The following is a 26,394-nucleotide window of genomic DNA, read 5'->3' on the forward strand; positions in this document are numbered from 1 at the left end:
TTTGATTTAGTTATTTATTTATTTATTTTCCTTATTTTATGTATAATAAAAGTACAAAAATATGCTGAGTAAACAATAACTTAGTAAAAGATAAGGCACACCATTGTGTGTTAATACACTTCGAAAACCTCCACATACTTTCACATAGATTCAGGCATGCAACTGTAACTTCACCAAAAAAAAAGAGGAAATTACACAATTTCAATGATTTTGCATAGTATTTTTCAATTTTAAATGGTAAAACTGATAAGAGAAAAAAAAGGAAATCAGCTGATCGGAGGAAAAGTTGTAGCATGTTGTGTGCTTTCCTACAGCTGAAATGAGTGTATGAAACTCCATAAGCCCTTAGTATTATACCAGGGCCACCTAAGCTGGGCACTTTCTGCGGCAAGATTTCTAGTGTGCTGGTAAAATTATCTTCCTAGACAGACTTTTTGATTCTTTTTAGTTGTATTTACATCATAGAAGTATAAAAATGGTAACGTGGAAATGATTGATGATCAATAGTACTATTTTACAAGCATTTTTTTCTTATCATAGTATGTTTTTTTGTAGAAGTTTAAAATGCCGAATTGTACTGGATAACTTGTATAAAATGTCTAATTTCCTAATTAGTGAAGTACTACAGTTACAAAAAAAATTTTCAAAAAAATGAAAGGTAGTTTTTCAATTCGGTAACCGATGGAATGCTAAATGTAGACATTAATTAAATGATTATTTTATTCCCAGTACCCTTTCCCGGTAGTTTTTTAAGCCAAGCTGTGATTGGTCAATGTATCAATGGGGGGGGCTTAAGGAACCAATCATTATGTCACGCGCGCGTACGCATTTAAATTTAAACCCCCAAAAACAGTTCATTAAAATGTTTGAAAGATTTGTTATGCGACGAATTGATCAGTCTGAAAAGACCTTACAAATTTGAAAAAGGCAAATTCCAAATATTTTGTTTTTCTGGCATGAAACCCTAAAAAAACCATATTTACTTTGAAGCTCCTGGTTATCATTGAAGCCCGTTTGAGTGAATTTGGTAAGGCTTGTTAACATGGCAATTAACGTTGATCTTGTGAGTCCAGATTTCAATGCTTGAAAACAGCGATAACATGGAAGGGGGTTTTAAACTATTTTCTTGATGACCAATTTATTTGAAACTTTCACAGGTTTGTTATTTTTATGTCTATGTTGGGTCACATCAAGAATGGATACTGGTCTTTGAAAACTACAAATGATTTCTTAAAATTTCCTCAGACTTACTTCGGAGGGTTAAAATTATATATTTGGTTGCGGTAACACCTTGTGTGTATCTACTTGCCAGGTAGAGTTTGTTCTTGCTATGCATTTATATTCTTAACACTTATGAAGTACAACCTTCAATATCAAAATTACAAATCAACCGATTCAAGAATAAAGTACTTGAAAGAATCTTACTCTATCATAATGTACAAAGGAGATCAATATTTTTCACATAATTATTTTGTAATAAAAAATTAAGCTATAGAAAAATACTTAAAGCGTGGCTTTTGATAAAATAGTAACGTTGAGAATAAAGCAGCCAGTATTTAAATGGAATTCCAAACTTGTATTGCATATCATTATTTATATTTACAAAGCCCAACTACATTACAAGTGTTTTAATTAGCCCTCCTACTCTACAACCAGGGTCCAGTTTTTACAAATCTGCTGTAGCACAAAAATGTACTAAGCACCAAATAATTTTGCTTACTAGAAAAAGGGTTACCAGCTAGAATATCATGTTTTGTGCACTGTTTAAGACTGGTTCGCTCCTTATTTTGGCTGGGCAGAATGTTTTAATCAAAGTTGTCTGCTTTAAGCAGCTCTATGAAATTGGGCCCTGTGTCAACCAATTCCATGGAGCTGCTTAAGCAAAACATAACTGCTGAACAGTTTTCTGCTTAGCAAATATTAGCAGGATACCAGTTACAGATTGTAAATGTGTGGTAGTACTTTGGTTGGTTACCTTAGTGTACTTTCTGAAGCACAAAAAGGAGCTAAGAAAAAAATTCAGCTTTACCCTCTGTGACTGGTATCCTGTTTATTTTTTGCCTCGCAGAAATCCTGGAAGCCGTTTTTTCTGCTTAAGCAGCTCAATGAAATTAGGCACCAGTTTGGTTTTGATTGACAGATCAACTATAAAATGCAAACCAGCAATGGTGAATGCATCAACAGACCCGACATCGGTGGGACCATGCCCCTGACATCAGTGGGCCCACGCCCCCATCCTCTATTGGGCCCACGCCCCCCGACATCGGTGGGGCCCACGCCCCTGTCCTCTCTTGGGCCCACGCCCCCATCCTCTGTTGGCTCATGCTTACTCAGAGCGTGGTCTGCGCTCCATTTGGGGTCAACAACATTGAGCAACGAAGAGGGAGGGTATACATTAGTTGGCCCATTGGCGGGGACTGTTGACAGTCTACATGTACACTATTTTAGTTTTGTGCACAGCTGCGCCACCATACACAGACCACGTTTTTTTTTAAATGGGTGGTTAAGTCACTGGAAAGTTTGATCAAGAGCAGGAGGGTTAACCAAATAATTAATTAACAGCAATAGTACAGCGATGATTATCAATGTAATCTAAACAAAATACTACAAAATCTTAATTGCGACAACAAATATCCATCTTGCATTTTTTCATCTCTGGAAGGGGGGGGTCCTTTTTGGCTAGAACTTGACAATCCAAAATGAAAATGAAACAGGGAAATCATATTTCTGCAAACAATTATCACAGTGAGACATATTATTAAAAATAATAACAAAACACAGGGGGACAAACTTACAAATAATAATAATTAAACATAGTTGTGACTTCTGACTCTGGCACCCCTAAACAAAGATATTGACTAAGTAGGAAGACCACCTACATAGGGCTAGATAGCTCAGTTGGTAGAGCACTGGCACGTTAGTCCGAAGGTTGTGTTTCAAATCCTGCTCGAGTCAATTCTAGTCAATTGTTCAACTCCAAATCATTTCAAGTTAACCCAGTCAGTATCCCTTATGGTTTATGATAACATCTTCACTAAGCATAAGTGACCTGTTCAAGCATAATAAGTTGCTAAGCACAACAAAATTATGCTTACCAGGATAAGGTTACCAGCTTAAATACCATTTTACTTACCAAAATGTAACTGGTATCCTGCTTAGTTGTGCTTAGCAGGAAAGTGTTAAGCATTATTCTCTGCTGAAGCAGCTCTATGAAATTGGGTCCAGTGCTTCAGTCTCACCTTGTTCCGTTCTCACCACCACCCCAACGCCCCAACCCCAACACGCCTCTTCAGTCTCACCTTGTTCCGTTCTCACCACCACCCCAACGCCCCAACACCAACACGCCTCTTCAGTCTCACCTTGTTCCGTTCTCACCACCACCCCAACGCCCCAACCCCAACACGCCTCTTCAGTCTCACCTTGTTACCTTCTCATCAACGCCCCAACACCAACGCGCCTCTTCAGTCTCACTTTGTTACCTTCTCATCAACGCCCCAACCCCAACGCGCCTCTTCATTTGCAAACCTTACTCTGGCTCCTTGTAGTTGGGCTCTGTGGCCACAAAGAAGTCGTCCAAGTAGGAATGTAGGAACTCAAAGGTTGGTCGGGATGCCGGGTCTTTGTCCCAGCATTTCATCATGAGTTCGTACAAGCTATCTGGGCACTTGGACATCTTGGGCATGCGATAGCCGTGTTCAACTTGTTCCAGGACTTCCATGTTCATCATACCTAGAGTTTGGAATAAAATAATAAGAACAGGATGAGATTAGGGCTTAATTTCATGGCTTTGTTTTTTCTCAATTTATTTTTTGTTTATGCAAGTCGCCAGACACACAAGGCCTGAAGGCTACTTCAAGTCAAGGTGTGGGCTATAATCAACTATTTTTTTTAGCGGTCATTGCCACCTACTCCTGGGGCTGAAACAGGGTTACTCCCTTAACAGTTCATATGGATGTAGGCTTGGGTATCATTCTTCAGAAGCCTGGCTGGTAGAGCAGAAGGCGCTACAGAAGGTAGATTTCACGAAATGCTAGCAATAATCCTATCTCGAGTTACGATGAGTAACTCTTCCTAACTTAAGATGGGTTCAATGCGTCCTAACAACCATGGTTCTAGATCTTAACTTGACTTAAGTCCTAAGATTAATCCTAAATTAGGAAGAGTTTGGTGAAATCGACGGCAGGCAAGTTGGCAACTAGGTGATGTTTAAAGCTTTGCATGGTGTGAAGAATAAGAATAAACTACGAATATTAGTAAACTTGCGTGTACAACCATGTACAAACTATGTCAGAACAGTAGCTAGTGTGGTCTTCTACTGAAGAAAACCAGAGAACACTGCTCGAAACGTCGAGACCAAACCAACTCTTTTCAGAGCCAATACTCTCTCAAAACAAATATTACATTTACGTTTACTATTATTTATAGTTTATTCTGAAGTTATCATCTATTGGTCACTTACCGGGATATGGGATGCGACCATGGGTAACCAGTTCAGTCATCATAATACCAAATGACCACACGTCAGACTTGATGGTGAATCGGCCGTACATGGCCGCCTCTGGGGCAGTCCACTTGATTGGGAACTTGGCTCCTAACAAGGACAAAAATAAAATCAATTATTACACTTCGTAAATTATGGATTTCTTTGTAGCATTATGCCTTGGCTTTAAAGTGGTGCGGTTTTAAAGACGCTGGATACCTTTGGTAGTTGTCAAAGACCAGCATCCTCACTTGGTGTATCTCAACATTCGCACACAATAAAAAACCTGTGAAAATTTTGACTCAATTGGTTGAGAGATTAATGGAAGAAAAAAACACACATTTGTCTCACAAGTTGTGTGCTTTTAAAAATGCCTTGAATTCGAGACCTCAAATATTTTAGTGAGAAATTACTTCTTTCACAAATTTGAGACATCAAATATTTTAGTGCGAAATTACTTCTTTCACAAATATGAGACCTCAAAAATTTTAGTGAGAAATTACTTCTTTCACAAAAACTACGTTATTTCAGAGGGAGCCGTTATCAACAGCTCTCCGTTGCTGGTTACCAAGTAAGATTTTATGCTAACAATTATTTTGAGTAATTACCAATAGTGTCCAGTGCCTTTAAATTGAAGTCTGATTTTCTAAACAAACAAAAAATAATGCATAGAGTGGAGTGAATGATTGTTCACTGGAGAGACAATACGGACCTTGCCTAGCTGTATACTCTGTATCTTCAATCATCCTAGCCAGACCAAAGTCAGCCACCTTCACGATGTTTCCCTCACCGACGAGAACATTCCTTGCAGCCAAATCACGATGGACGTAGTTCGATGCCTCCAAGAAGGCCATACCTGATGCAATCTATCCGTCACAACAAAAAAAAGGTTAATTCTTATGAAATCTTTAGTAAGGTGTCATGGCTGAGGGGTCTAGAATTGTGGACTGAAGTTCGGTAAATAAGATAAGAAAAGATAAGATAAGATAAAAACTTTATTATCCCACACTGGGGAAATTAAATCTGGCCATGATTCAAACAGTACAGACAAAAACGCTAAAAATTGTATAACAATACACAGACAGATAAAAATATTAATTACATGTAGTTAACAGAATGTGGGTTGCAATCCTGGCTTGCTCAGTTGCGACACTTAAGCAAGGCACATAAGTGCTTAACTCCACCAAGGAGTACATATTGGGTACAAATTTTATAGAGGTGCTTAAGCAGAAAATATTGCTGAACAATTTTCTGCTAATCAGAAACGAGCAGGATACAAGTCACAAGTTGTACTTGTGACATGGTAGTTTGGCCGGTAACCTTTTTCTGGTAAGCATTATTTAGTTCTGCTTAGCTACTTGTTGTGCTTGAGCAGCTCTATGCGGTTGCCCTAGTAGCTTCCCTTATAGGTAGTGGTAGATTTGTAAGCCTTTGGGTCTATCTTCTTAAAAATTTATTGACCTCACCTGACTGCCCATGTCGACTAGCTCAGGGAGCTTAAGGTTCCGCCCTTCCCCATCTTTAAGAAAGTCCAGAAGACTCCCATTGCACATCAGCTCAGCAACGATATAAATGGGCTCCATATCGGAGCACACAGCATACAGCTGACAAAGCTTGTCATGTCGAAGTTGTTTCATGATGTTAGCCTCAGCGAGGAAGGCTGTTGGAGTCATCGTACCCTTCTTAAGAGTCTTAATGGCAACCGGCGTCTTACCATTCCACATACCTAAAGATGACACACACAACATAATTTTATACTTTCTTTCTTAGTATTTACAGGGCTCAAAATTAAAACTGGACCCCAGCAGCAGATTTCAAGAAATGCTAGGGTGGGTTCAATGCGTCCTTATGTCTATGGTTACGTAACTCAACTGAAGTCCTAAGCTTAATCTTAAGTTAGGAAGAGTTTGCTGGTAGAAATGACGGCAGGAACGTTGGCAACTAGGTGATGTTTGAAGCTTTGCATGGCAAGAATAAGCAGCTGATTTCACGAAACGCTAGAATTAATCCTATCTCGAGTTACAAAGAATAACTCGACATGTATATATGCATACAAAAACAAATCAATGAAGTTTTACTCAATTGGTCTTCAAAATAGTTGCAAAAGAATTGACAAAAAAGACCCCTGTTGCACAAATCTGTGTGCTTTCAAATGCCTGATAAAAAGTCTTCAGCCCTGAAGTCTTTAAATATTTGAGTAAGAAGATACCTCTTTCTCAAAACTACATTACTTCAGAGGGAGCCAATTCTCACAAAGTTTTATACCATCAACAGCTCTCCACTGCTCAATACCAAGTAAATTTTTATCCTAACAACTTGTTTTGAGTAGTAACAAATAGTTTCCAGTGTCTTTAAATGAGATTTCTACGTACCTCTCCAGACTTCTCCAAACTGTCCTGCTCCCAGCCTGTCTTCCAGTGTAAGAGAAGTTCTCGGAATCTCCCAGGCGTCTCTACCCAGACCCACCGTGTTGGGATTCTCCTTGGGGCAAGGGGCAGACAGCTTTATACAAAGACCATCAGAAGACTCTGTTTTGGAAACAGGGAATTGATTAATTTTTAAAAGATTCTGAGAGTGGATAAATACTTTCTTAGGCCTGGAATTTCCATCTTTGAGAGGGCAAGGCCATTTTCATCTTGCAAAGGGGCACTTCTATTGCAAAATTTTAAAGTCTATGGGAGGTTAAATTGTTTAGAGGGTTTAAAAAAAAAGGATTTCCAGTTAAAAACAGAAAATCACATCATTTAATTTGACTGTAACTCAAACTGCTAGTGTACCGGTATGAGGGGTTATCGGAACATTTAGCAGCCAGCCATTGAGTAATTTACTCACGTTGGTAATGCTTGACAAGTTCTGCTAGAGCTGGAAAGGGGCTGCGCATAGCAATGTAGAATCCAGCATCGTTATCCAGCTTGCGGATCTTGTAATGCTTCACATGATCACCTTTCACAGCGTCGTAGTCACGCACTGACAGAGAAAATGTGCCTGCAAGGACAACAACAAAAATAACAATGATAAAAACAATTACAAATGCATGGCATCAGGTTCTGATAATTCGCTTATAGGCAGTGGACACTATTGGTAATTACTCAAAATAATTATTAGCATAAAACCCAACTTGGTCACAAGTAATGTGGAGAGGTTGATAGTTTGAAACATTGTGAGGAACAGCTCCCTCTGAAGTGAAGTAGTTTTCGAGAAAGAAGTAATTTTTCACGAGTTTGATTTTGAGACCTCAGATTTAGAATGGGAGGTCTCGAAATCAAGCACCTGAAAGCACACAGCTTCGTGTGACAAGGGTGTTTTTTTCTTTCATTATTATCTCGCAAATTCGATGACCGATTGAGCTCAAATTTTGACAGGTTAGTTATTTTATATATTGAGATACACTAACTGTGAAGGCTAGTCTTTGACAATTACCAATAGTTTCCACTGCCTTTAAGATAGTTTTTCTTTTTCTTTAATCACTACCAATCCTGTAAGGCTCACCCTTACCGGTAAAGGCACTGGACACGCTTGGTAATTGTATAAGATCAGTATTCTCACTTAGTGTAGACATCCCAACATATGCATAGAATAACCAATCTGTGAAAGTTTTGACTCAATGGTCATGGATGTTTTTCTCATATAGCCTTTAATACAAGTTTTTCAATTGATCCAATAGTGTGATGGTATTTACAGATAAAAATATATCAGGGCCCAATTTCAGTGGCTCTGCTTACTGGAGCAAAGAATCGGCGCTTGAAGCAGCAGGGAATTATGTGCTTACATCAAGCGTATTTCATGGGTCAGCGCGAAATATTGTCTTTTGTTTGTGCCCACTCCACGTTACTAGTCATTTTACGCTTACACAGCTAGCGCAGAAATTTGGCGCTTGCCGTGAACGTGGAAAATGGTTATAGTAAGTGCAGAATTAAGCAGTAGGCAGGGCCATGAACTTAGGCCCAGTTCCTTTGAGGAACCCTTTTTCACTGTGTTATGCCTACTACCTCTTCAACATTTCCTAAACCATTTCCTGCATTATTGCATAACCAAGGATCCACAGGGAAAAAGCCTGGGAAAATCCCAACATCCGTGTTTGTCTGCGTTGTTGTTTTAGAATGTAACAAGCTGATAACATTGGTAGGAGACTGTAACCCTTTAAAGACCATTCATCTCTCTATTACCATCACTATACGCCAAGACATTGCTAATCTTCATTAACAATATTATCGAGTCAAATGTCAGGAAAATAAATAAGAAACAGAAATCCATCCTAACCATCAACCTACCCCTAGCCCTAACCATCAACCCACTCCTAACCCCAACCATCAACCCATCCCTAACCCTAACCATCAACCCACCCCTAACCCTTACCATCAACCCACCCCTAACCCTAACCATCAACCCACCCATAACCCTAACCATCAACCCACCCCTAACCCTAACCATCAACCCACCCCTAACCCTAACCATCAACCCACCCCTACCTGGATTAGCTTCACCATCTCGAACGATGAACATCCCTCTCTGGACTCCAGGAGTCAAAAGTTTCTTCTCAGCATCTCTTCGGCCGATACGTCCAAAGTACCATCTGCAAACAAGACACCATTTTAGTTTCAATCTCCAATCGGGGATAAAGAATATAATTTGCTTTAACCGCTGTGTATTAAGAACTGAATTCTCAGTACTTTTCCCCGAGTTCTGTGAAAAAAAACCCACAGACAAATCACTCGGGTGGGATTCGAACCACTGACCTAGATGCATTGCTACATCAGAGGTCTCACCACTATGTTCAGCGCTTTGTAACTTACTGTAAAAGGCACTTTATAATTATTATTTATTACTATCAGCATTATTATTAGACCACTGAGCTAGCCGGAATTATTTTATTGTGCATCGGTGTTCACTATTTCTACTCCTTGACTCATACAACAGAGTTTGTTATTTCATGTACACGTACCTTGATCATATTCTGTCTGCGACTGTTTTGTCAACTTCAACAGTTCTGAATACCTTTAACATCAGTAACAAGAATAAAGATGGACTTTGCAGCAAGTATTTTTGCCCAAGGAAAATCTCACTCCCTCTCAAAACGAAACATACAAAAAATGAAAATTCCCTTTTGCTTGACGTGTTCCAAAGCAAAGTTATAACAAACTCATTCGTGATGAGTGATTGTACATTTCAGGGAATGCAATCGATGTTTGTTTTTTAATCAAATTTAATCGCTGCAGCTTTAAGAGTACCAAGTAGACTCACAACTTTGTCAGTTTGCAAAAACAATTTAGGTCTTTACTTCCTGTAACACATGAAATCATCCGATCAGCTTAGAGGTCAGGTGCCTAAGTAAAGAAATCTTAGGGTAATCCCCTACTTTTCCTCCATTTCTGTTGGCATTTTTTATGGTTATACTAACCAGCAAGATACATGTATCCCACCATTTACATGTACATGAATTTTGTGCATGTTTTGGAGGTGCAATTACCCAAATGGTACATGTGCCTGTAAGCCCCCACTTTTCAAGTACTTTTGTTTGATTACGGATCAATACCAAAAATGTTAATTTAGAATCGAAAATATTTTATTGTCACTTGTAAAAAAAAACAAATATTAGTACAGTGAAATTCGTTTTGGTTTTGCGTTGTCTAAAAATATGTTATATAAAAATTACACTAAAATTTTACCATTTATACAAAAATACATCGAAATATAATATAAACAAATCCTATTTTTCATAATTTGCTTTTTGGTTTGGTATTTTTTTTTATTCATTGGGTTGTTGCATGTGAATTGGGTTTTTCAGTCCCTTTTCCTCCCACAAAACTGAACATTTCTTTATCATCTTCCACTCATCTTGTTATTTGCTTGCCAAAATGGCGCCCATGTGGAACTTTACATTCTGGCAATAGATAGAACCGCAGTTGCCCGTCTGGCACCTTGCACCTATTGTCATGTATAAACATGTACATGTAAACACCTCATATCATTAGATGCTTACACAATGTTCTTTAACTTGTTGTGTCAAAATGCTCTTTTCAACGTTTCTCTATGTGTGACACTAAAGTACATGTAATGTGTTAAAATCATTTCCTGGTAGAGACTCCTTTTGCTGAAACCTGACCTCCGCACTCGCAGTGCAACGCAAATAATTACAAGGTGAAACCTTCACGGAATAACAGACTTAACAGCCAACAAGTTCAAAACACTTCCTTGTCATGACATGCACAACAATAGCTATTGTAATCTACTTTCATTGTTGTTGCAGGTACATGTAAATGAAGCGATGACAGCGTACATTGAACCTCAGACATGTTAGAGCAAGGACCAGGGATCGATTTCACAAAGAAATCCAACGCAAGACAAATTGTCAGTAAGAAATTCAACGTAAGACAAATTGTCAGTATTACCATCTTGAGTTACATTGTGACATCACACTTTACTGTGATTGATTTGCAGTTACAATCAATCTCAGCTCTATGTGAAATCAATCCGTGGGCTCAATTTCACAAAGCAATAAAACTCTATAGTAAGACAAATTTTCAGTAATATCGTAAATTTACGATTGATTTGCAGTTAAGCTCAATCTTTACATCTTTGTAAAATCGGCCCCAGATCTTCAATTGAACCATTCTAGTCTGATGGTCTGACACTTATCTTGGCCAAACTAAAATGCAAACTTGTTTTTATTCTGCTTTTTTGCCGGGACCAATACTGTGATCAAATTCAACATATCTTCAAACATTCAATTAAATTAAAATACATCAACTGATTGGTTGCTTTGTTTCTAACAAATTCAAAAAACATTTTTGAATGGTTGTGTAACAATGTTACAAACTATGGCTATCTGTTTTTCCAACCTTGGTTGGCAAACACTTGGGTTGTGACGTTACAATAGAAAGGTCGTTACCAAAAAGACTGTGTAATTACTTTGCTTTGGCGCAGACTCAGGCTGGTAACATTATTAATACAGGCTCAGGCATGGTGTAAAAACATGAAGAACAAAGCTTTAAAACAATAACTCCATAATAACCAGACAGCTGAGCATTCTGACCGCAATAAATCAACCCTCGAGATTACAAACAATAAAGGAACTTGATTGCAAAAAATAACCAAAAGGGAAAGTACACGTATGTACATGAACATGCAGCACATAACTATGTATTCATAGGGCAGTCTGAGTTGAGGGGTTAGCCATTTTGAGATACAATGGACAAATTTTCTTTTTTGAGTTTTTTTGTAGTAGCGCCCTGAGCACTTTTGTGGATATGTGCGCTCTATAAAACTTCGTTATTATTATTATTATTATTATTATTATTATTATTATTATTATTATTATTATTATTATTATTATTATTATTATTATTATTATTATTATTATTATTATTATTATTATTATTATTATTATTATTATTATTATTATTATTATTATTATTATTATTATTATTATTATTATTATTATTATTATTATTATTATTATTATTATTATTATTATTATTATTATTATTATTATTATTATTATTATTATTATTATTATTATTATTATTATTATTATTATTATTATTATTATTATTATTATTATTATTATTATTATTATTATTATTATTATTATTATTATTATTATTATTATTATTATTATTATTATTATTATTATTATTATTATTATTATTATTATTATTATTATTATTATTATTATTATTATTATTATTATTATTATTATTATTATTATTATTATTATTATTATTATTATTATTATTATTATTATTATTATTATTATTATTATTATTATTATTATTATTATTATTATTATTATTATTATTATTATTATTATTATTATTATTATTATTATTATTATTATTATTATTATTATTATTATTATTATTATTATTATTATTATTATTATTATTATTATTATTATTATTATTATTATTATTATTATTATTATTATTATTATTATTATTATTATTATTATTATTATTATTATTATTATTATTATTATTATTATTATTATTATTATTATTATTATTATTATTATTATTATTATTATTATTATTATTATTATTATTATTATTATTATTATTATTATTATTATTATTATTATTATTATTATTATTATTATTATTATTATTATTATTATTATTATTATTATTATTATTATTATTATTATTATTATTATTATTATTATTATTATTATTATTATTATTATTATTATTATTATTATTATTATTATTATTATTATTATTATTATTATTATTATTATTATTATTATTATTATTATTATTATTATTATTATTATTATTATTATTATTATTATTATTATTATTATTATTATTATTATTATTATTATTATTATTATTATTATTATTATTATTATTATTATTATTATTATTATTATTATTATTATTATTATTATTATTATTATTATTATTATTATTATTATTATTATTATTATTATTATTATTATTATTATTATTATTATTATTATTATTATTATTATTATTATTATTATTATTATTATTATTATTATTATTATTATTATTATTATTATTATTATTATTATTATTATTATTATTATTATTATTATTATTATTATTATTATTATTATTATTATTATTATTATTATTATTATTATTATTATTATTATTATTATTATTATTATTATTATTATTATTATTATTATTATTATTATTATTATTATTATTATTATTATTATTATTATTATTATTATTATTATTATTATTATTATTATTATTATTATTATTATTATTATTATTATTATTATTATTATTATTATTATTATTATTATTATTATTATTATTATTATTATTATTATTATTATTATTATTATTATTATTATTATTATTATTATTATTATTATTATTATTATTATTATTATTATTATTATTATTATTATTATTATTATTATTATTATTATTATTATTATTATTATTATTATTATTATTATTATTATTATTATTATTATTATTATTATTATTATTATTATTATTATTATTATTATTATTATTATTATTATTATTATTATTATTATTATTATTATTATTATTATTATTATTATTATTATTATTATTATTATTATTATTATTATTATTATTATTATTATTATTATTATTATTATTATTATTATTATTATTATTATTATTATTATTATTATTATTATTATTATTATTATTATTATTATTATTATTATTATTATTATTATTATTATTATTATTATTATTATTATTATTATTATTATTATTATTATTATTATTATTATTATTATTATTATTATTATTATTATTATTATTATTATTATTATTATTATTATTATTATTATTATTATTATTATTATTATTATTATTATTATTATTATTATTATTATTATTATTATTATTATTATTATTATTATTATTATTATTATTATTATTATTATTATTATTATTATTATTATTATTATTATTATTATTATTATTATTATTATTATTATTATTATTATTATTATTATTATTATTATTATTATTATTATTATTATTATTATTATTATTATTATTATTATTATTATTATTATTATTATTATTATTATTATTATTATTATTATTATTATTATTATTATTATTATTATTATTATTATTATTATTATTATTATTATTATTATTATTATTATTATTATTATTATTATTATTATTATTATTATTATTATTATTATTATTATTATTATTATTATTATTATTATTATTATTATTATTATTATTATTATTATTATTATTATTATTATTATTATTATTATTATTATTATTATTATTATTATTATTATTATTATTATTATTATTATTATTATTATTATTATTATTATTATTATTATTATTATTATTATTATTATTATTATTATTATTATTATTATTATTATTATTATTATTATTATTATTATTATTATTATTATTATTATTATTATTATTATTATTATTATTATTATTATTATTATTATTATTATTATTATTATTATTATTATTATTATTATTATTATTATTATTATTATTATTATTATTATTATTATTATTATTATTATTATTATTATTATTATTATTATTATTATTATTATTATTATTATTATTATTATTATTATTATTATTATTATTATTATTATTATTATTATTATTATTATTATTATTATTATTATTATTATTATTATTATTATTATTATTATTATTATTATTATTATTATTATTATTATTATTATTATTATTATTATTATTATTATTATTATTATTATTATTATTATTATTATTATTATTATTATTATTATTATTATTATTATTATTATTATTATTATTATTATTATTATTATTATTATTATTATTATTATTATTATTATTATTATTATTATTATTATTATTATTATTATTATTATTATTATTATTATTATTATTATTATTATTATTATTATTATTATTATTATTATTATTATTATTATTATTATTATTATTATTATTATTATTATTATTATTATTATTATTATTATTATTATTATTATTATTATTATTATTATTATTATTATTATTATTATTATTATTATTATTATTATTATTATTATTATTATTATTATTATTATTATTATTATTATTATTATTATTATTATTATTATTATTATTATTATTATTATTATTATTATTATTATTATTATTATTATTATTATTATTATTATTATTATTATTATTATTATTATTATTATTATTATTATTATTATTATTATTATTATTATTATTATTATTATTATTATTATTATTATTATTATTATTATTATTATTATTATTATTATTATTATTATTATTATTATTATTATTATTATTATTATTATTATTATTATTATTATTATTATTATTATTATTATTATTATTATTATTATTATTATTATTATTATTATTATTATTATTATTATTATTATTATTATTATTATTATTATTATTATTATTATTATTATTATTATTATTATTATTATTATTATTATTATTATTATTATTATTATTATTATTATTATTATTATTATTATTATTATTATTATTATTATTATTATTATTATTATTATTATTATTATTATTATTATTATTATTATTATTATTATTATTATTATTATTATTATTATTATTATTATTATTATTATTATTATTATTATTATTATTATTATTATTATTATTATTATTATTATTATTATTATTATTATTATTATTATTATTATTATTATTATTATTATTATTATTATTATTATTATTATTATTATTATTATTATTATTATTATTATTATTATTATTATTATTATTATTATTATTATTATTATTATTATTATTATTATTATTATTATTATTATTATTATTATTATTATTATTATTATTATTATTATTATTATTATTATTATTATTATTATTATTATTATTATTATTATTATTATTATTATTATTATTATTATTATTATTATTATTATTATTATTATTATTATTATTATTATTATTATTATTATTATTATTATTATTATTATTATTATTATTATTATTATTATTATTATTATTATTATTATTATTATTATTATTATTATTATTATTATTATTATTATTATTATTATTATTATTATTATTATTATTATTATTATTATTATTATTATTATTATTATTATTATTATTATTATTATTATTATTATTATTATTATTATTATTATTATTATTATTATTATTATTATTATTATTATTATTATTATTATTATTATTATTATTATTATTATTATTATTATTATTATTATTATTATTATTATTATTATTATTATTATTATTATTATTATTATTATTATTATTATTATTATTATTATTATTATTATTATTATTATTATTATTATTATTATTATTATTATTATTATTATTATTATTATTATTATTATTATTATTATTATTATTATTATTATTATTATTATTATTATTATTATTATTATTATTATTATTATTATTATTATTATTATTATTATTATTATTATTATTATTATTATTATTATTATTATTATTATTATTATTATTATTATTATTATTATTATTATTATTATTATTATTATTATTATTATTATTATTATTATTATTATTATTATTATTATTATTATTATTATTATTATTATTATTATTATTATTATTATTATTATTATTATTATTATTATTATTATTATTATTATTATTATTATTATTATTATTATTATTATTATTATTATTATTATTATTATTATTATTATTATTATTATTATTATTATTATTATTATTATTATTATTATTATTATTATTATTATTATTATTATTATTATTATTATTATTATTATTATTATTATTATTATTATTATTATTATTATTATTATTATTATTATTATTATTATTATTATTATTATTATTATTATTATTATTATTATTATTATTATCTTAATAATAATAAGGCCTGTGTAAAGTATTGAGTATAAAGTGCCAACACACATCAGTATATGGGTAAAACCAAAATGAAGATTCTGTTTCCCCAATATTAACATCTATTAATAATAATAATACTAACCTACATTCTTATAAGCGCTTTATCACACCACTAGGGTCGTATCAAAGCATTCAGTATATTTCACTGCAAGGTATGTGGAGCTAAATTAAGTATGAGACCTACTCCTTTAAAGCACCATGTAATGGTTTTACAAGGTGATGTGGCTAGCGGATCAAACCATGAACTTCTCTTTACGACAAAGTGCACTTGGTTCTTTTAAGTGCATCACTCAACACACGGGACCTGCAACTTTACATCCCAGCCAAAGGACGAACCAGTTATGATGTAAGTGTCTTGCTTTAGGTTTGGGTAAGTTTGTCTGTTACAGCCAAACCCAACAGTCAACTCCTACAGGGTCCACCAGTCTAAGTCCTATCTTACAGTGCGCAATGAAACACACCCTTCAACTAACTTGTGAACATTGTCATCAATAGATTGCAGCAATCAAAACCTTCGCATGTGAAAAGCGCTGTATAAAAACTTGCTTTTTATTATTTTATATTATTTATTCAACCTCAACAAAACAAGAACAACAAGCACAATCTAGGCATTAAAAGAACAAAGAAACCAAAACAGAAACGAAAAAGCAAAAACAAAAAATTATACTTAAACTTAGACTTACTCTTCTGCGTTGATGCTCTTGACTGGAGCAATATAGTTACTAGGAATGTAACCTTCTTTGCCGTTCTTAGGTGATCTGGCCAGCCACCAGTCCCCGTCACTATAGCAACAAAGAATATTAAAAAAACGTGTCAAACATTGTAACATAATATTGATCTGAGACTGAAAAAAAAAAAAACACCCGGCCAAGTATCCTACGAAAACATCACACCAACTTCATACCTGGAGTGGATCTCACAAAGAGTTAAGACTACATAAACTTATCCCAAGTTGGGTAGAGTAACTCATCCTAACTTAGGACTAGCCTCAAATGTTTTAATAACACCTTAAGAGTCCTAGGACTAATTTAGGACTATTATTGTGAAATCGACCCTTGGTATAACATCTTGAAACAATACATAATTACTCACTGGTTGTTTGTGATCTCCAGCGTTTCACCCTTGAGAAAGCTCAAATCGTCTTCCGTCCTTGCCTCATAATCATATAGAGCAATGTATTTTAGTACTACAAGGATAACAAAAAGAAACAGGGATCAAACTTCAACTTTCCTTCAAAAAGCGCACAAGCATTGTCTAGAAATATTTTGTGTAAGCCGGGCCTAGTTTCAAGTATCTGTCGCCAGGCCCAGTGCTAAGCAACAGACCGATCCATTAGGCTCCACCCACGGCGCACGTGTGAGCAAAAACACCTGAGCTTCTCCAATGCCATTCTGCACAACTCTGCCGCGCGCCAAGCATACGCGATTGATGTCGGACTTAATTTGTCAGACTTTTGGTTGTACAATGGGTTGTAATTGGTCAATACGCAATGGGGCGGAGCTTAATGGATCGGTCCTTTTGTTATTTGAGCCTACAATCCTCAATCCTCCCCTATCCTCCACTCTACGATCACTCAATACCAAAGACATCAATCAGATCAAAATGAGTTGTACATTTTTTTTATGGGGTTGTTTTGATAAACAGGTAGGCCCCCTATCCGATGCAAATTGGCAATTTTCACCATTTTAATGTGAGGCTAGAGTTTTTGTTTCTTTTTCCCACTCACTCGAAGATTCTATCGATTGGAAAATTAGTAGACCCAATATCACAAAATTCAATTTGATGTTTTCCTTTCTCTAAATGTTTATAATGTCCGTCTCAAGATTGACGTATTTGTTGGAAAACAGATACAAGTGGATTGCAATATGCACACAAAAAATAATAAATGTAATAATTTTATGCAAATTCAAAATTTATAATTACCTGGTTTTGTTGGTTCTGGTTGATTTGGTTTTGGAATAAACATGTTTGTTTTTGGCTGATTAAAGTTGGACACCCCACCCATGTGATGGCTTGGTGTACCTATGTTCACCTCTTGACCTGTTGAGCTGGTTCCATTCTTGGTACCAGGTTGGTAGCTACTCCCATCCTCCGTACTTTGCCTGCAACCCATGTTGAAAGTTGACGATCAATCACTTTGGGAAGACTAGCTGTCAATCAGAGAAAAACAAACGGTCAGACAAAGAATCTGGAAAAGAACAATAAAAGTCCTGTAGTTTCAGCTTTTTACACGTCTCCAGTTTATTCAAAGTGCCGCAAAACACAGTATGTCAACTCCGACACATAAACAGTGGACAGTTATTTTCTCCCGTCGTCAGGCCGTACGAACCATTTCTCACGAAGAAATACCACATTGATCAAACTGAATGTCGCTAGAAGACCAAAGTACATCATGTAACTTCCCGATGCGTGCTTTTGATCTGAACTGTTACAAAATTTCACAGAACAAATTCATATGATTCTACTTCAGAACCAGGATGTTAGAGCTAAAACATGGCCGCTTCCTTCCTGTGCCCGGTTTTCTACTTTATGACGACACAATCTCAGTCACTGGATCAACGGCTGGTAAGAATGAATACATGTACCAGGTCTGATACTCCACAGAGCCAAAGAAGGCAATTGCCTCCATGCCCCCTGGTCATTGCCTTGGTGCCCTTGAAATGCTCCAGTAGAAATGTGTCCTCATTGAGTGCCCTTTACCAAAGAGAACATGCCTTGGTGCCCTTGCCCTTTCAAAAAAGAAGCATGCCCGGTCTTGAATATGGATAAAATATTTATAACAGGCTGAAACTACTGATCAACTTAAAACCTGGATTAAAACACATTGTTCAATCAATGTTATCACACTCACAGTTTAATTTATTTTTTCCCTACCTTTTTTAACATATTTCTTTCTCTCTTTACATGCTTTCAAGCGCATCATGGGAGAGATGTGAAGAAAACAAACAAACAAACTAACATCCCAACAGACAAACAAACAAACAAACAAACAATGTTGAGTTTAAATAACCTTCAATACAAACATGTACAATTGTGTAATACATTATACACTATACATGGTACAGCATTTGCATGTATAGTTTGTTTTGCTACACTGAACTCCATTGGACCATGAAATAAAGAGTGCCTGGTTTCAGTATTCACTACATTCAGAGTGGTCTATAGAAGTTTCACATTCTCAGTGTGTGAATGTTTACTTTGTATGGGACTGAAGCCAGGGAGCAGAATCTACTCATTCAAGTAACCAGCCAGAGTTTCAGTAGAAAGACAAACTATAGCCTACCCTTTGAGTCTGCCAAGTGTACAAGGATCAATAAATTACAACAATGCACACACTAGTCAAACATCAGGTTTGAGACCCTCCCATCCACAGATGCCAGCCTTGCACATGGATTGGGTTTGCGCTACGAACCTGACTGCAAACACGTTGGTTTTCCCCAGTGGGCTTGCCCTATCCCATTTTGCAGTTATTCCCAGATTTATAAGACTTTCTTATTCCCAGATAAGGATTCCTTTTAAAGACACTGGACACTATTGGTAACTGTCAAAGACCAATCTTCTCACTCGGTGTATCTCAACATACGCATAAAATAACAAACCTGTGAACATTTGAGCTCAATCGGTCGTCGAAGCTGCGAGATAACTATAGGAAAAAACACCATTGTCACACAAAGTTGTGTTTTCAAATGCTTGATGTCGAGACCTCAAATTCTAAATCAGAGGTCTCAAAATCAAATCCGTGGAAAATGGGCCCCTTTTTTCTATCTAAGATGGCGTCATAGTTAACTGTACCAGGGGCAAAACTGTGCCCGCCCTGATAATAACGGAACAGTCACAAATAGGTCGCTCGCGTGTGTACTGTACGTATCGTATAGCGTTCCATGTTACGGCGTGAACTGTGACCTTTCTTCGCAGAAGACCTTTCACCGTAGTCAGGGTTGTTGCTTAGAAGAATCTTTAATATGTACAGTTTATAATAGAAATATTGACTGCTTAATAATGATCATAATGCCCTCAGCAAATGCTTCGGGCATAGTCATAGTTTTGACATCACCTTGGGCCTATCTATAGTTTTAACTGTGCCCCTCATAGCAGTCAATATTTCTATACTGTACCTCAGTACAGCTGGGTACTTATTTCATAATCCAATCCACTCATAATTTGTAGTTTGTTTGATAAGGTTAAGTTTTGTTTGATTTGATAAGAGAGTCCAGCCATTGAGGGTAATCCCAGATCTTTATGGCCCTGTTATCACTGCTTCCTGGAGAGTTTAGAATCTATGTATGTAAAGTACACATTATTCAACATGTTTAGTGAACATCTTCGGTTCACCCATAAACACTAGCCCAACGTAGTTATTGACTGCTTTGAGTGCTATGGACATGGAGGAAGAATTACTTCTCCATGCTATGGTGAAAGGGTTTCAGGAATAGTACCTTTTGTTAATGGTCATTGATTCATGACATGAATCTCTAATCATTGTGAATGAAGATGTATGTAATATAATTTACCTATAATAGAAGTTTTAGTTTCATAAAGTCCGGTTCATATTCCTTCCAAATAAGTTTTAATTGTTATGTTGCGTAATCCCATTCCCAACGAGCTCAATGAATATTTCCGCCGGTGGCCTCTTGACAAATTCACAGCAATAATATTTATTTAGCCCTTTTTCCCAACAACTGCAAAAAGGAAAATAGTGAATACGTTCTAAATGTCTGGTTGTATGTTGACACAAACATAAAAAAATATTAAAGCAAAAATTCTGTGAAACACAAACCACAATGCAATCACACAACACACATGCCCGCTGTAATGTTTGTCAGCTTGTTTACCAAAACTACACAACAGGTTTTTAAATAACACCAATTAGCTATTAGGATACCTTGGATCAACATAAAGATTATTTTAGTAGTCAATAACGTAACATTTGTTTCTTCTTTGGTTTGTGGTTTGGGAAGTTTTACAAGTTTTTTTTTCGCAAAGTGAAACTACTGTGAGGATAATTGATTTTGTTTCTAAGACAGATGGTTTAACATGTAACCGACAGTTTTAAAAACCGTCACCTGCCTTGTTAAATTATGTTCACTAAATTTTAGTTGTTGCCATCCCATGAGCGACACTTCGGCTTACTATATCCAATATTATATATAGCGTCATACGTTATCGACCCTCATATGTTTTCGAAACCAACTTTGATTCCCGTTTACCGCGAGATTGTTCAAAATGCACCAGTGACAGAAGCTATGCAGTTTACTCACGGTCTGTATTTTCATCAGGCTTAATCATGCTGAGAATAAAGTTTCCTGTCGTTGGTTATGTTCAAATATTTAAAAATGAGATTTTTTGTACAAATCACTAGTGCATTATTATGTCAACATTCAAATGAGTCAAAGAAACATCATCCAACCTTGAAAGTTCAAAACAAAATTACTATCTGCTAGATTGAGTTTCATTCTGCTTTAGTCACTAGATGGATCACGTGAGGTGGTTACTATTTGGGATTCTATGGTGTGCCAATATGGGGAAAAAATTAAAATATTTTAAGTGAAAATGACAAACAAAATATTGTTTTGACTAACTGCATACTGTAATTAATTCCGATTAGCATAACAAATATTAAGTCTACATTAAATAAAGAGAAAATATCATAGATTGGTTTCTTATCTCCTGAAACCAAACATTACTGGTCTGAAATGGAGGAAACAGAGTGTTATGAAGTGTGTGTGTTTTAAGGGTGTGGGGTGTTTTACTTTCATGCCTTATGATATCTCTGGATTCTAATATAGTAGCCATAATGCCTTAGGACAAAAATGTAATAATTGAATAATATTTTCAATTTATTTTGCACGCCATACTAGCTTCTGAATATTCAATAAAATATCAACCAATGAAAGGTGTGAAAACATATTATGACGTTGCTCCAATGACCAACAATGTCGTGCATGCATATAAGCACTGCTAATGGCGGACTGTCTCTCGCAACGTAAAACCAAAACTTTAACAATTTCAACACACCATGAACTTGTGTAAGTGTTATTGTTAAATAATTGGATAGATGATTTGAAAAAAAAAACATTCAGTTTTTGACAGACACCCCCATCAATCAGTTCACTCAACACCCCGCCCCCTCCCCCACAAAAAATTAATTTTGTTTTTAATAATTAAAAGAAATATTATTTTGTTTGTGCACAAATTATTAACTGTGTGCATACAGTGTACTAAAATAAAACAGTGCACTGAGAAGTTCCAAATCATGAATGTCAGATGTTAGTTGAAAAAAACTAAGCTTCATGTTCGTTGTTAAAAAGTTTGTTTCGAAATCAAAAAGATTTAAAATATATAACGACGTTTTACTTTTATAACGAGTAAAATGACAACTTACCCAATACTGGTTAACACATGGGTAGTATGGAACTTCTTCTTCGGTGTAAAAATCACAAACTAAACCGACAGAAAACAAAAAACATCTCCAAAAATACCAAAAAGCCGATGGTTTTCAATCGCTTTCCAACACGGAAACAAGGAAGTAAAGCGCACTCCGTTGAAGTTTTGTTGACCTTTGACACCAGACGAAATGGCTTGTGGGAAATGAACTCAATTAATGTTTACGGCTGTTTCATGAATCAATTCAACACTCTTTGATAAGGTCGTATCGATATGGATCCTTCATAATTAATGTTAACTCTTTAGAAACATTTAGCTTAGAGAGAGAGGAGGCTTAGACGAGCCTAAGTAATACCTTGATCCACAGTTTGCCAAAATAATATTCTCAACAAAGTCTCCTCTGAGATAGGGGAAGTCAGCAATCGCACCACATCGGTCAACATTGTCCAAAGGCCCACACTTCGTGTATCACAACTTATATAAATTAACAAACCTGTGAAAATTTTGGCTCAATCGGTCATTGGAGTCGGGAGAAAATAACGAGAAAACCCTCCCTTGTGACCGCACGTTTCCCTGTGTCATGACATGTGTTTAAAATAAATCCGTTATTCTCGATATCGAGAATTGATATGTTTTAATGTTTTATAAAAAAAAACATTTCATAGTTCAAGGGAAGTCTTTCACCATTACCTTCTGTAAACCCTGTAATTTATTTGTAAATCTGTGAACTTTAAATTTTTGTTCTGTTCAGATCCAATGGCTTTAAAGATGATGGCGAAACTTCTGTCCAACCAGATGAATCGCTGGTTGATCGATTTTGCACTGGACGATATTGGTATTTACTCTAGATAATTGTTAGCATAAAAACTTACTTAGTAACGAGCAACTGAGAGCAGCTGTTGATATTATAAAACATTGTGAGAAAGAAGTAATTTCTCACTACGAGACCCGAGCTAGCTGAGGTCTCGTATTTTTTTACTTTTTTTTTATTCCAGGCATAATTCAATGTCCCTGGTTTTTGTTTTGTTTTGATTATGTTTGTATTTTGTATGTGTTTTATGCCGAATAAATAATAAATAAATAAATAAATAAATAAGCATCTGTGAGCACAACACTTGTGCGACAATGGTGTTCGTTTTTCAACTATTCTCTCGCAACTTCAATTGAGTTCAAATTTTCACAGGTTTGTTATTTTTAGCATAATTAGGGCCTATGTTTAGATACACCAAGTGTGAAGACTGGTCTTTGACAATATTACCAAAGGTATCAAGTACCCTGTAACAAATGACTTCAAGTATAGCTTTGTTGGCATGTCCGTATAAGGCTTGTGGACAAGTCGTAAAATGGTCCCACGCGGTGAGAAAGTTGGGGAGTGGCGGCGCTATGTTGTCACACGAGGCAATTTACGGGCAACCAGTTCCAGGCAATCTCCAAGAAGAAAAGGCATTCCCATTTGAATGTTAAATTTTTTCTTCTCTGAATAGTATATAAGACAATGTTATAAAATTGATTCATGTGCTACCAAAGTGGTCGGGTTACTGTAGTATGCACTGCAGTTGGTTGCCTCTAAGTTGCCTGCAAAAGTTGCCTCGTGTGACCACAAGGCCATACAGTAGAAACAAAAACCGAGTCCCACTATTCATTCAACTTAGACTCATTATGTTGAATTGTTTTACAATACTACTTTCTGGTTATGTCAACAGTCCTTGGTTGGCACAAGTCTAGTTTTCTGGATGACCTCACCCTTTGTCTTTTCTTCTTTGTGTAACACTCTCTCTTCTCTCTTGTTGTGTTTTAATTAATACATCTCTGAGAGTAGAACGTGTAGAAGCGTGCGGTCTCTTGATGATAAGATAATTAGTCTGTGAGTCATATAATGATATTAGGACTAAGAGATGTTAATATAAAAGGCTAGGACTGTGCTTGATGGCGTAGTCATTTGTTAGCATCGTGTACAAATTACATGGTTCAAAATCCACCTGTTGGTTAGTTGAGGGTTTCAAGATTTTCTGTTCGTCATTCGCTTATGATCACTTCATGACTAAACAGACATGATAGCTCTGCAGGGAAAAGGTGAACACAAATTGTGCTCGTACTTATGACGCAGTTTGGTCCGGAGTTACTGCTTAAAGGGAGCCGGTAGGCCTACACCACGAATACGTTATTGTGAACTGAACTATAATAGTTGGTCCATTGGCGTTTTTGTGACCCATGCACGGAGAGGAGTTTTTTCTCACGTACAATGAGTCTACGCATTCTACTTATGCTACAGCTTTTTCTGGACCTCGTCGTCCCCCTACTCCACATCGTAGTCGCCTGTACACGATTTGATGGGGAGTCAACCTCCTTCTCGGTCCTACTGACTGTCCTCCTAGTGGTTATCACTTGGTCCCTCACCAACGGTACCTCATGGGTACTGCTTCTGCGGCACGGGCGTGGGGAATCTGGTCTGGACTGGACTGGCTTAGGGTGCCACCTCCTACAGATGGGACCACTGTGGCGCTTCGCCAAGGCACTCTCTGGCTCAGCCTCAAGTCAGTTTAGCAATCTAATCCTCTTGCATCTCATCCCGGTGTTCCTTCAGGATCTGCCGTTATCCGTGCTCGATGTTTATCTCATGCTCACCGAGAAGAAGGAGTTTGCCCTCTTGATGATCAGCGCGAGTGCCTCTCTCATCTCAGCCGCTTTGATTCTCAGCTCCTACAGGGAGGAGGTGATACGTCTCACAAGGAAGAGGAAGTCTTCGGCAGATGACACTGAGATCTCACATGACGCAGGACCTAGCAAGATTGTGGATTTCCCGGCCCTTGGGATATTCACTCAGGAGGGAGACATCAAAGACAAGGGTGAGCCCTCCAAAGCTCAGGTTGTTTTCACTGTGGAACGACGTGACATTAAAACACACGATTCTCTTAGACTTATACCTCCAAGCGATGTCAGTAACTCTACAAAGGTCATCATGGAAACTGATAATAAAGTTGGCTTTTCATCTAGCAAAGCGAAGCTTAAGACAGAACTTGAGGGAGACGGTACACATCATGATGGGAGTAATAAAAACAGCGC

The 26,394-nt window shown here is 31.0% G+C and overlaps 1 protein-coding gene across 2 annotated transcripts; it reads right to left on the bottom strand.

The window, feature by feature from the left end:
- LOC139952163 (tyrosine-protein kinase Yes-like) lies at positions 1-23,510 on the bottom strand. 2 transcript variants are annotated; one of them, XM_071951160.1, is made up of 11 exons: positions 23,330-23,510; positions 18,871-19,097; positions 18,040-18,133; positions 17,631-17,729; positions 8,950-9,053; positions 7,313-7,465; positions 6,853-7,008; positions 5,947-6,206; positions 5,193-5,346; positions 4,460-4,591; positions 1-3,729 (listed from the first exon to the last, which is right to left on the bottom strand). In XM_071951160.1, the coding sequence occupies exons 2-11, from the start codon at positions 19,058-19,060 to the stop codon at positions 3,527-3,529; spliced, it is 1,545 nt and encodes a 514-aa protein (XP_071807261.1). In that variant the 5' UTR covers positions 19,061-19,097; positions 23,330-23,510; the 3' UTR covers positions 1-3,526. The 2 variants fall into 2 exon arrangements, with proteins under 2 accessions (XP_071807261.1, XP_071807262.1); XM_071951161.1 differs by having other exon boundaries at positions 18,871-19,135.
- Between the last annotated feature and the right edge of the window lie 2,884 nt (positions 23,511-26,394).

Source organism: Asterias amurensis, chromosome 20 (genome assembly GCF_032118995.1).
Source record: "Asterias amurensis chromosome 20, ASM3211899v1".
Classification (NCBI taxonomy): Eukaryota; Metazoa; Echinodermata; class Asteroidea; order Forcipulatida; family Asteriidae; genus Asterias; species Asterias amurensis.

Excerpts from the sequence above, each read along its gene's own strand:
- LOC139952163 (XM_071951160.1), bottom strand. The coding sequence starts at position 19,060 with ATGGGTTGCAGGCAAAGTACGGAGGATGGGAGTAGCTACCAACCTGGT. Across the intron at positions 7,009-7,312 it reads ACTTGTCAAGCATTACCAAC|AGTCTTCTGATGGTCTTTGT; the intron begins GTGAGTAAATTA and ends TTTCCAAAACAG. Across the intron at positions 5,347-5,946 it reads TAGTCGACATGGGCAGTCAG|ATTGCATCAGGTATGGCCTT; the intron begins GTGAGGTCAATA and ends TGTGACGGATAG.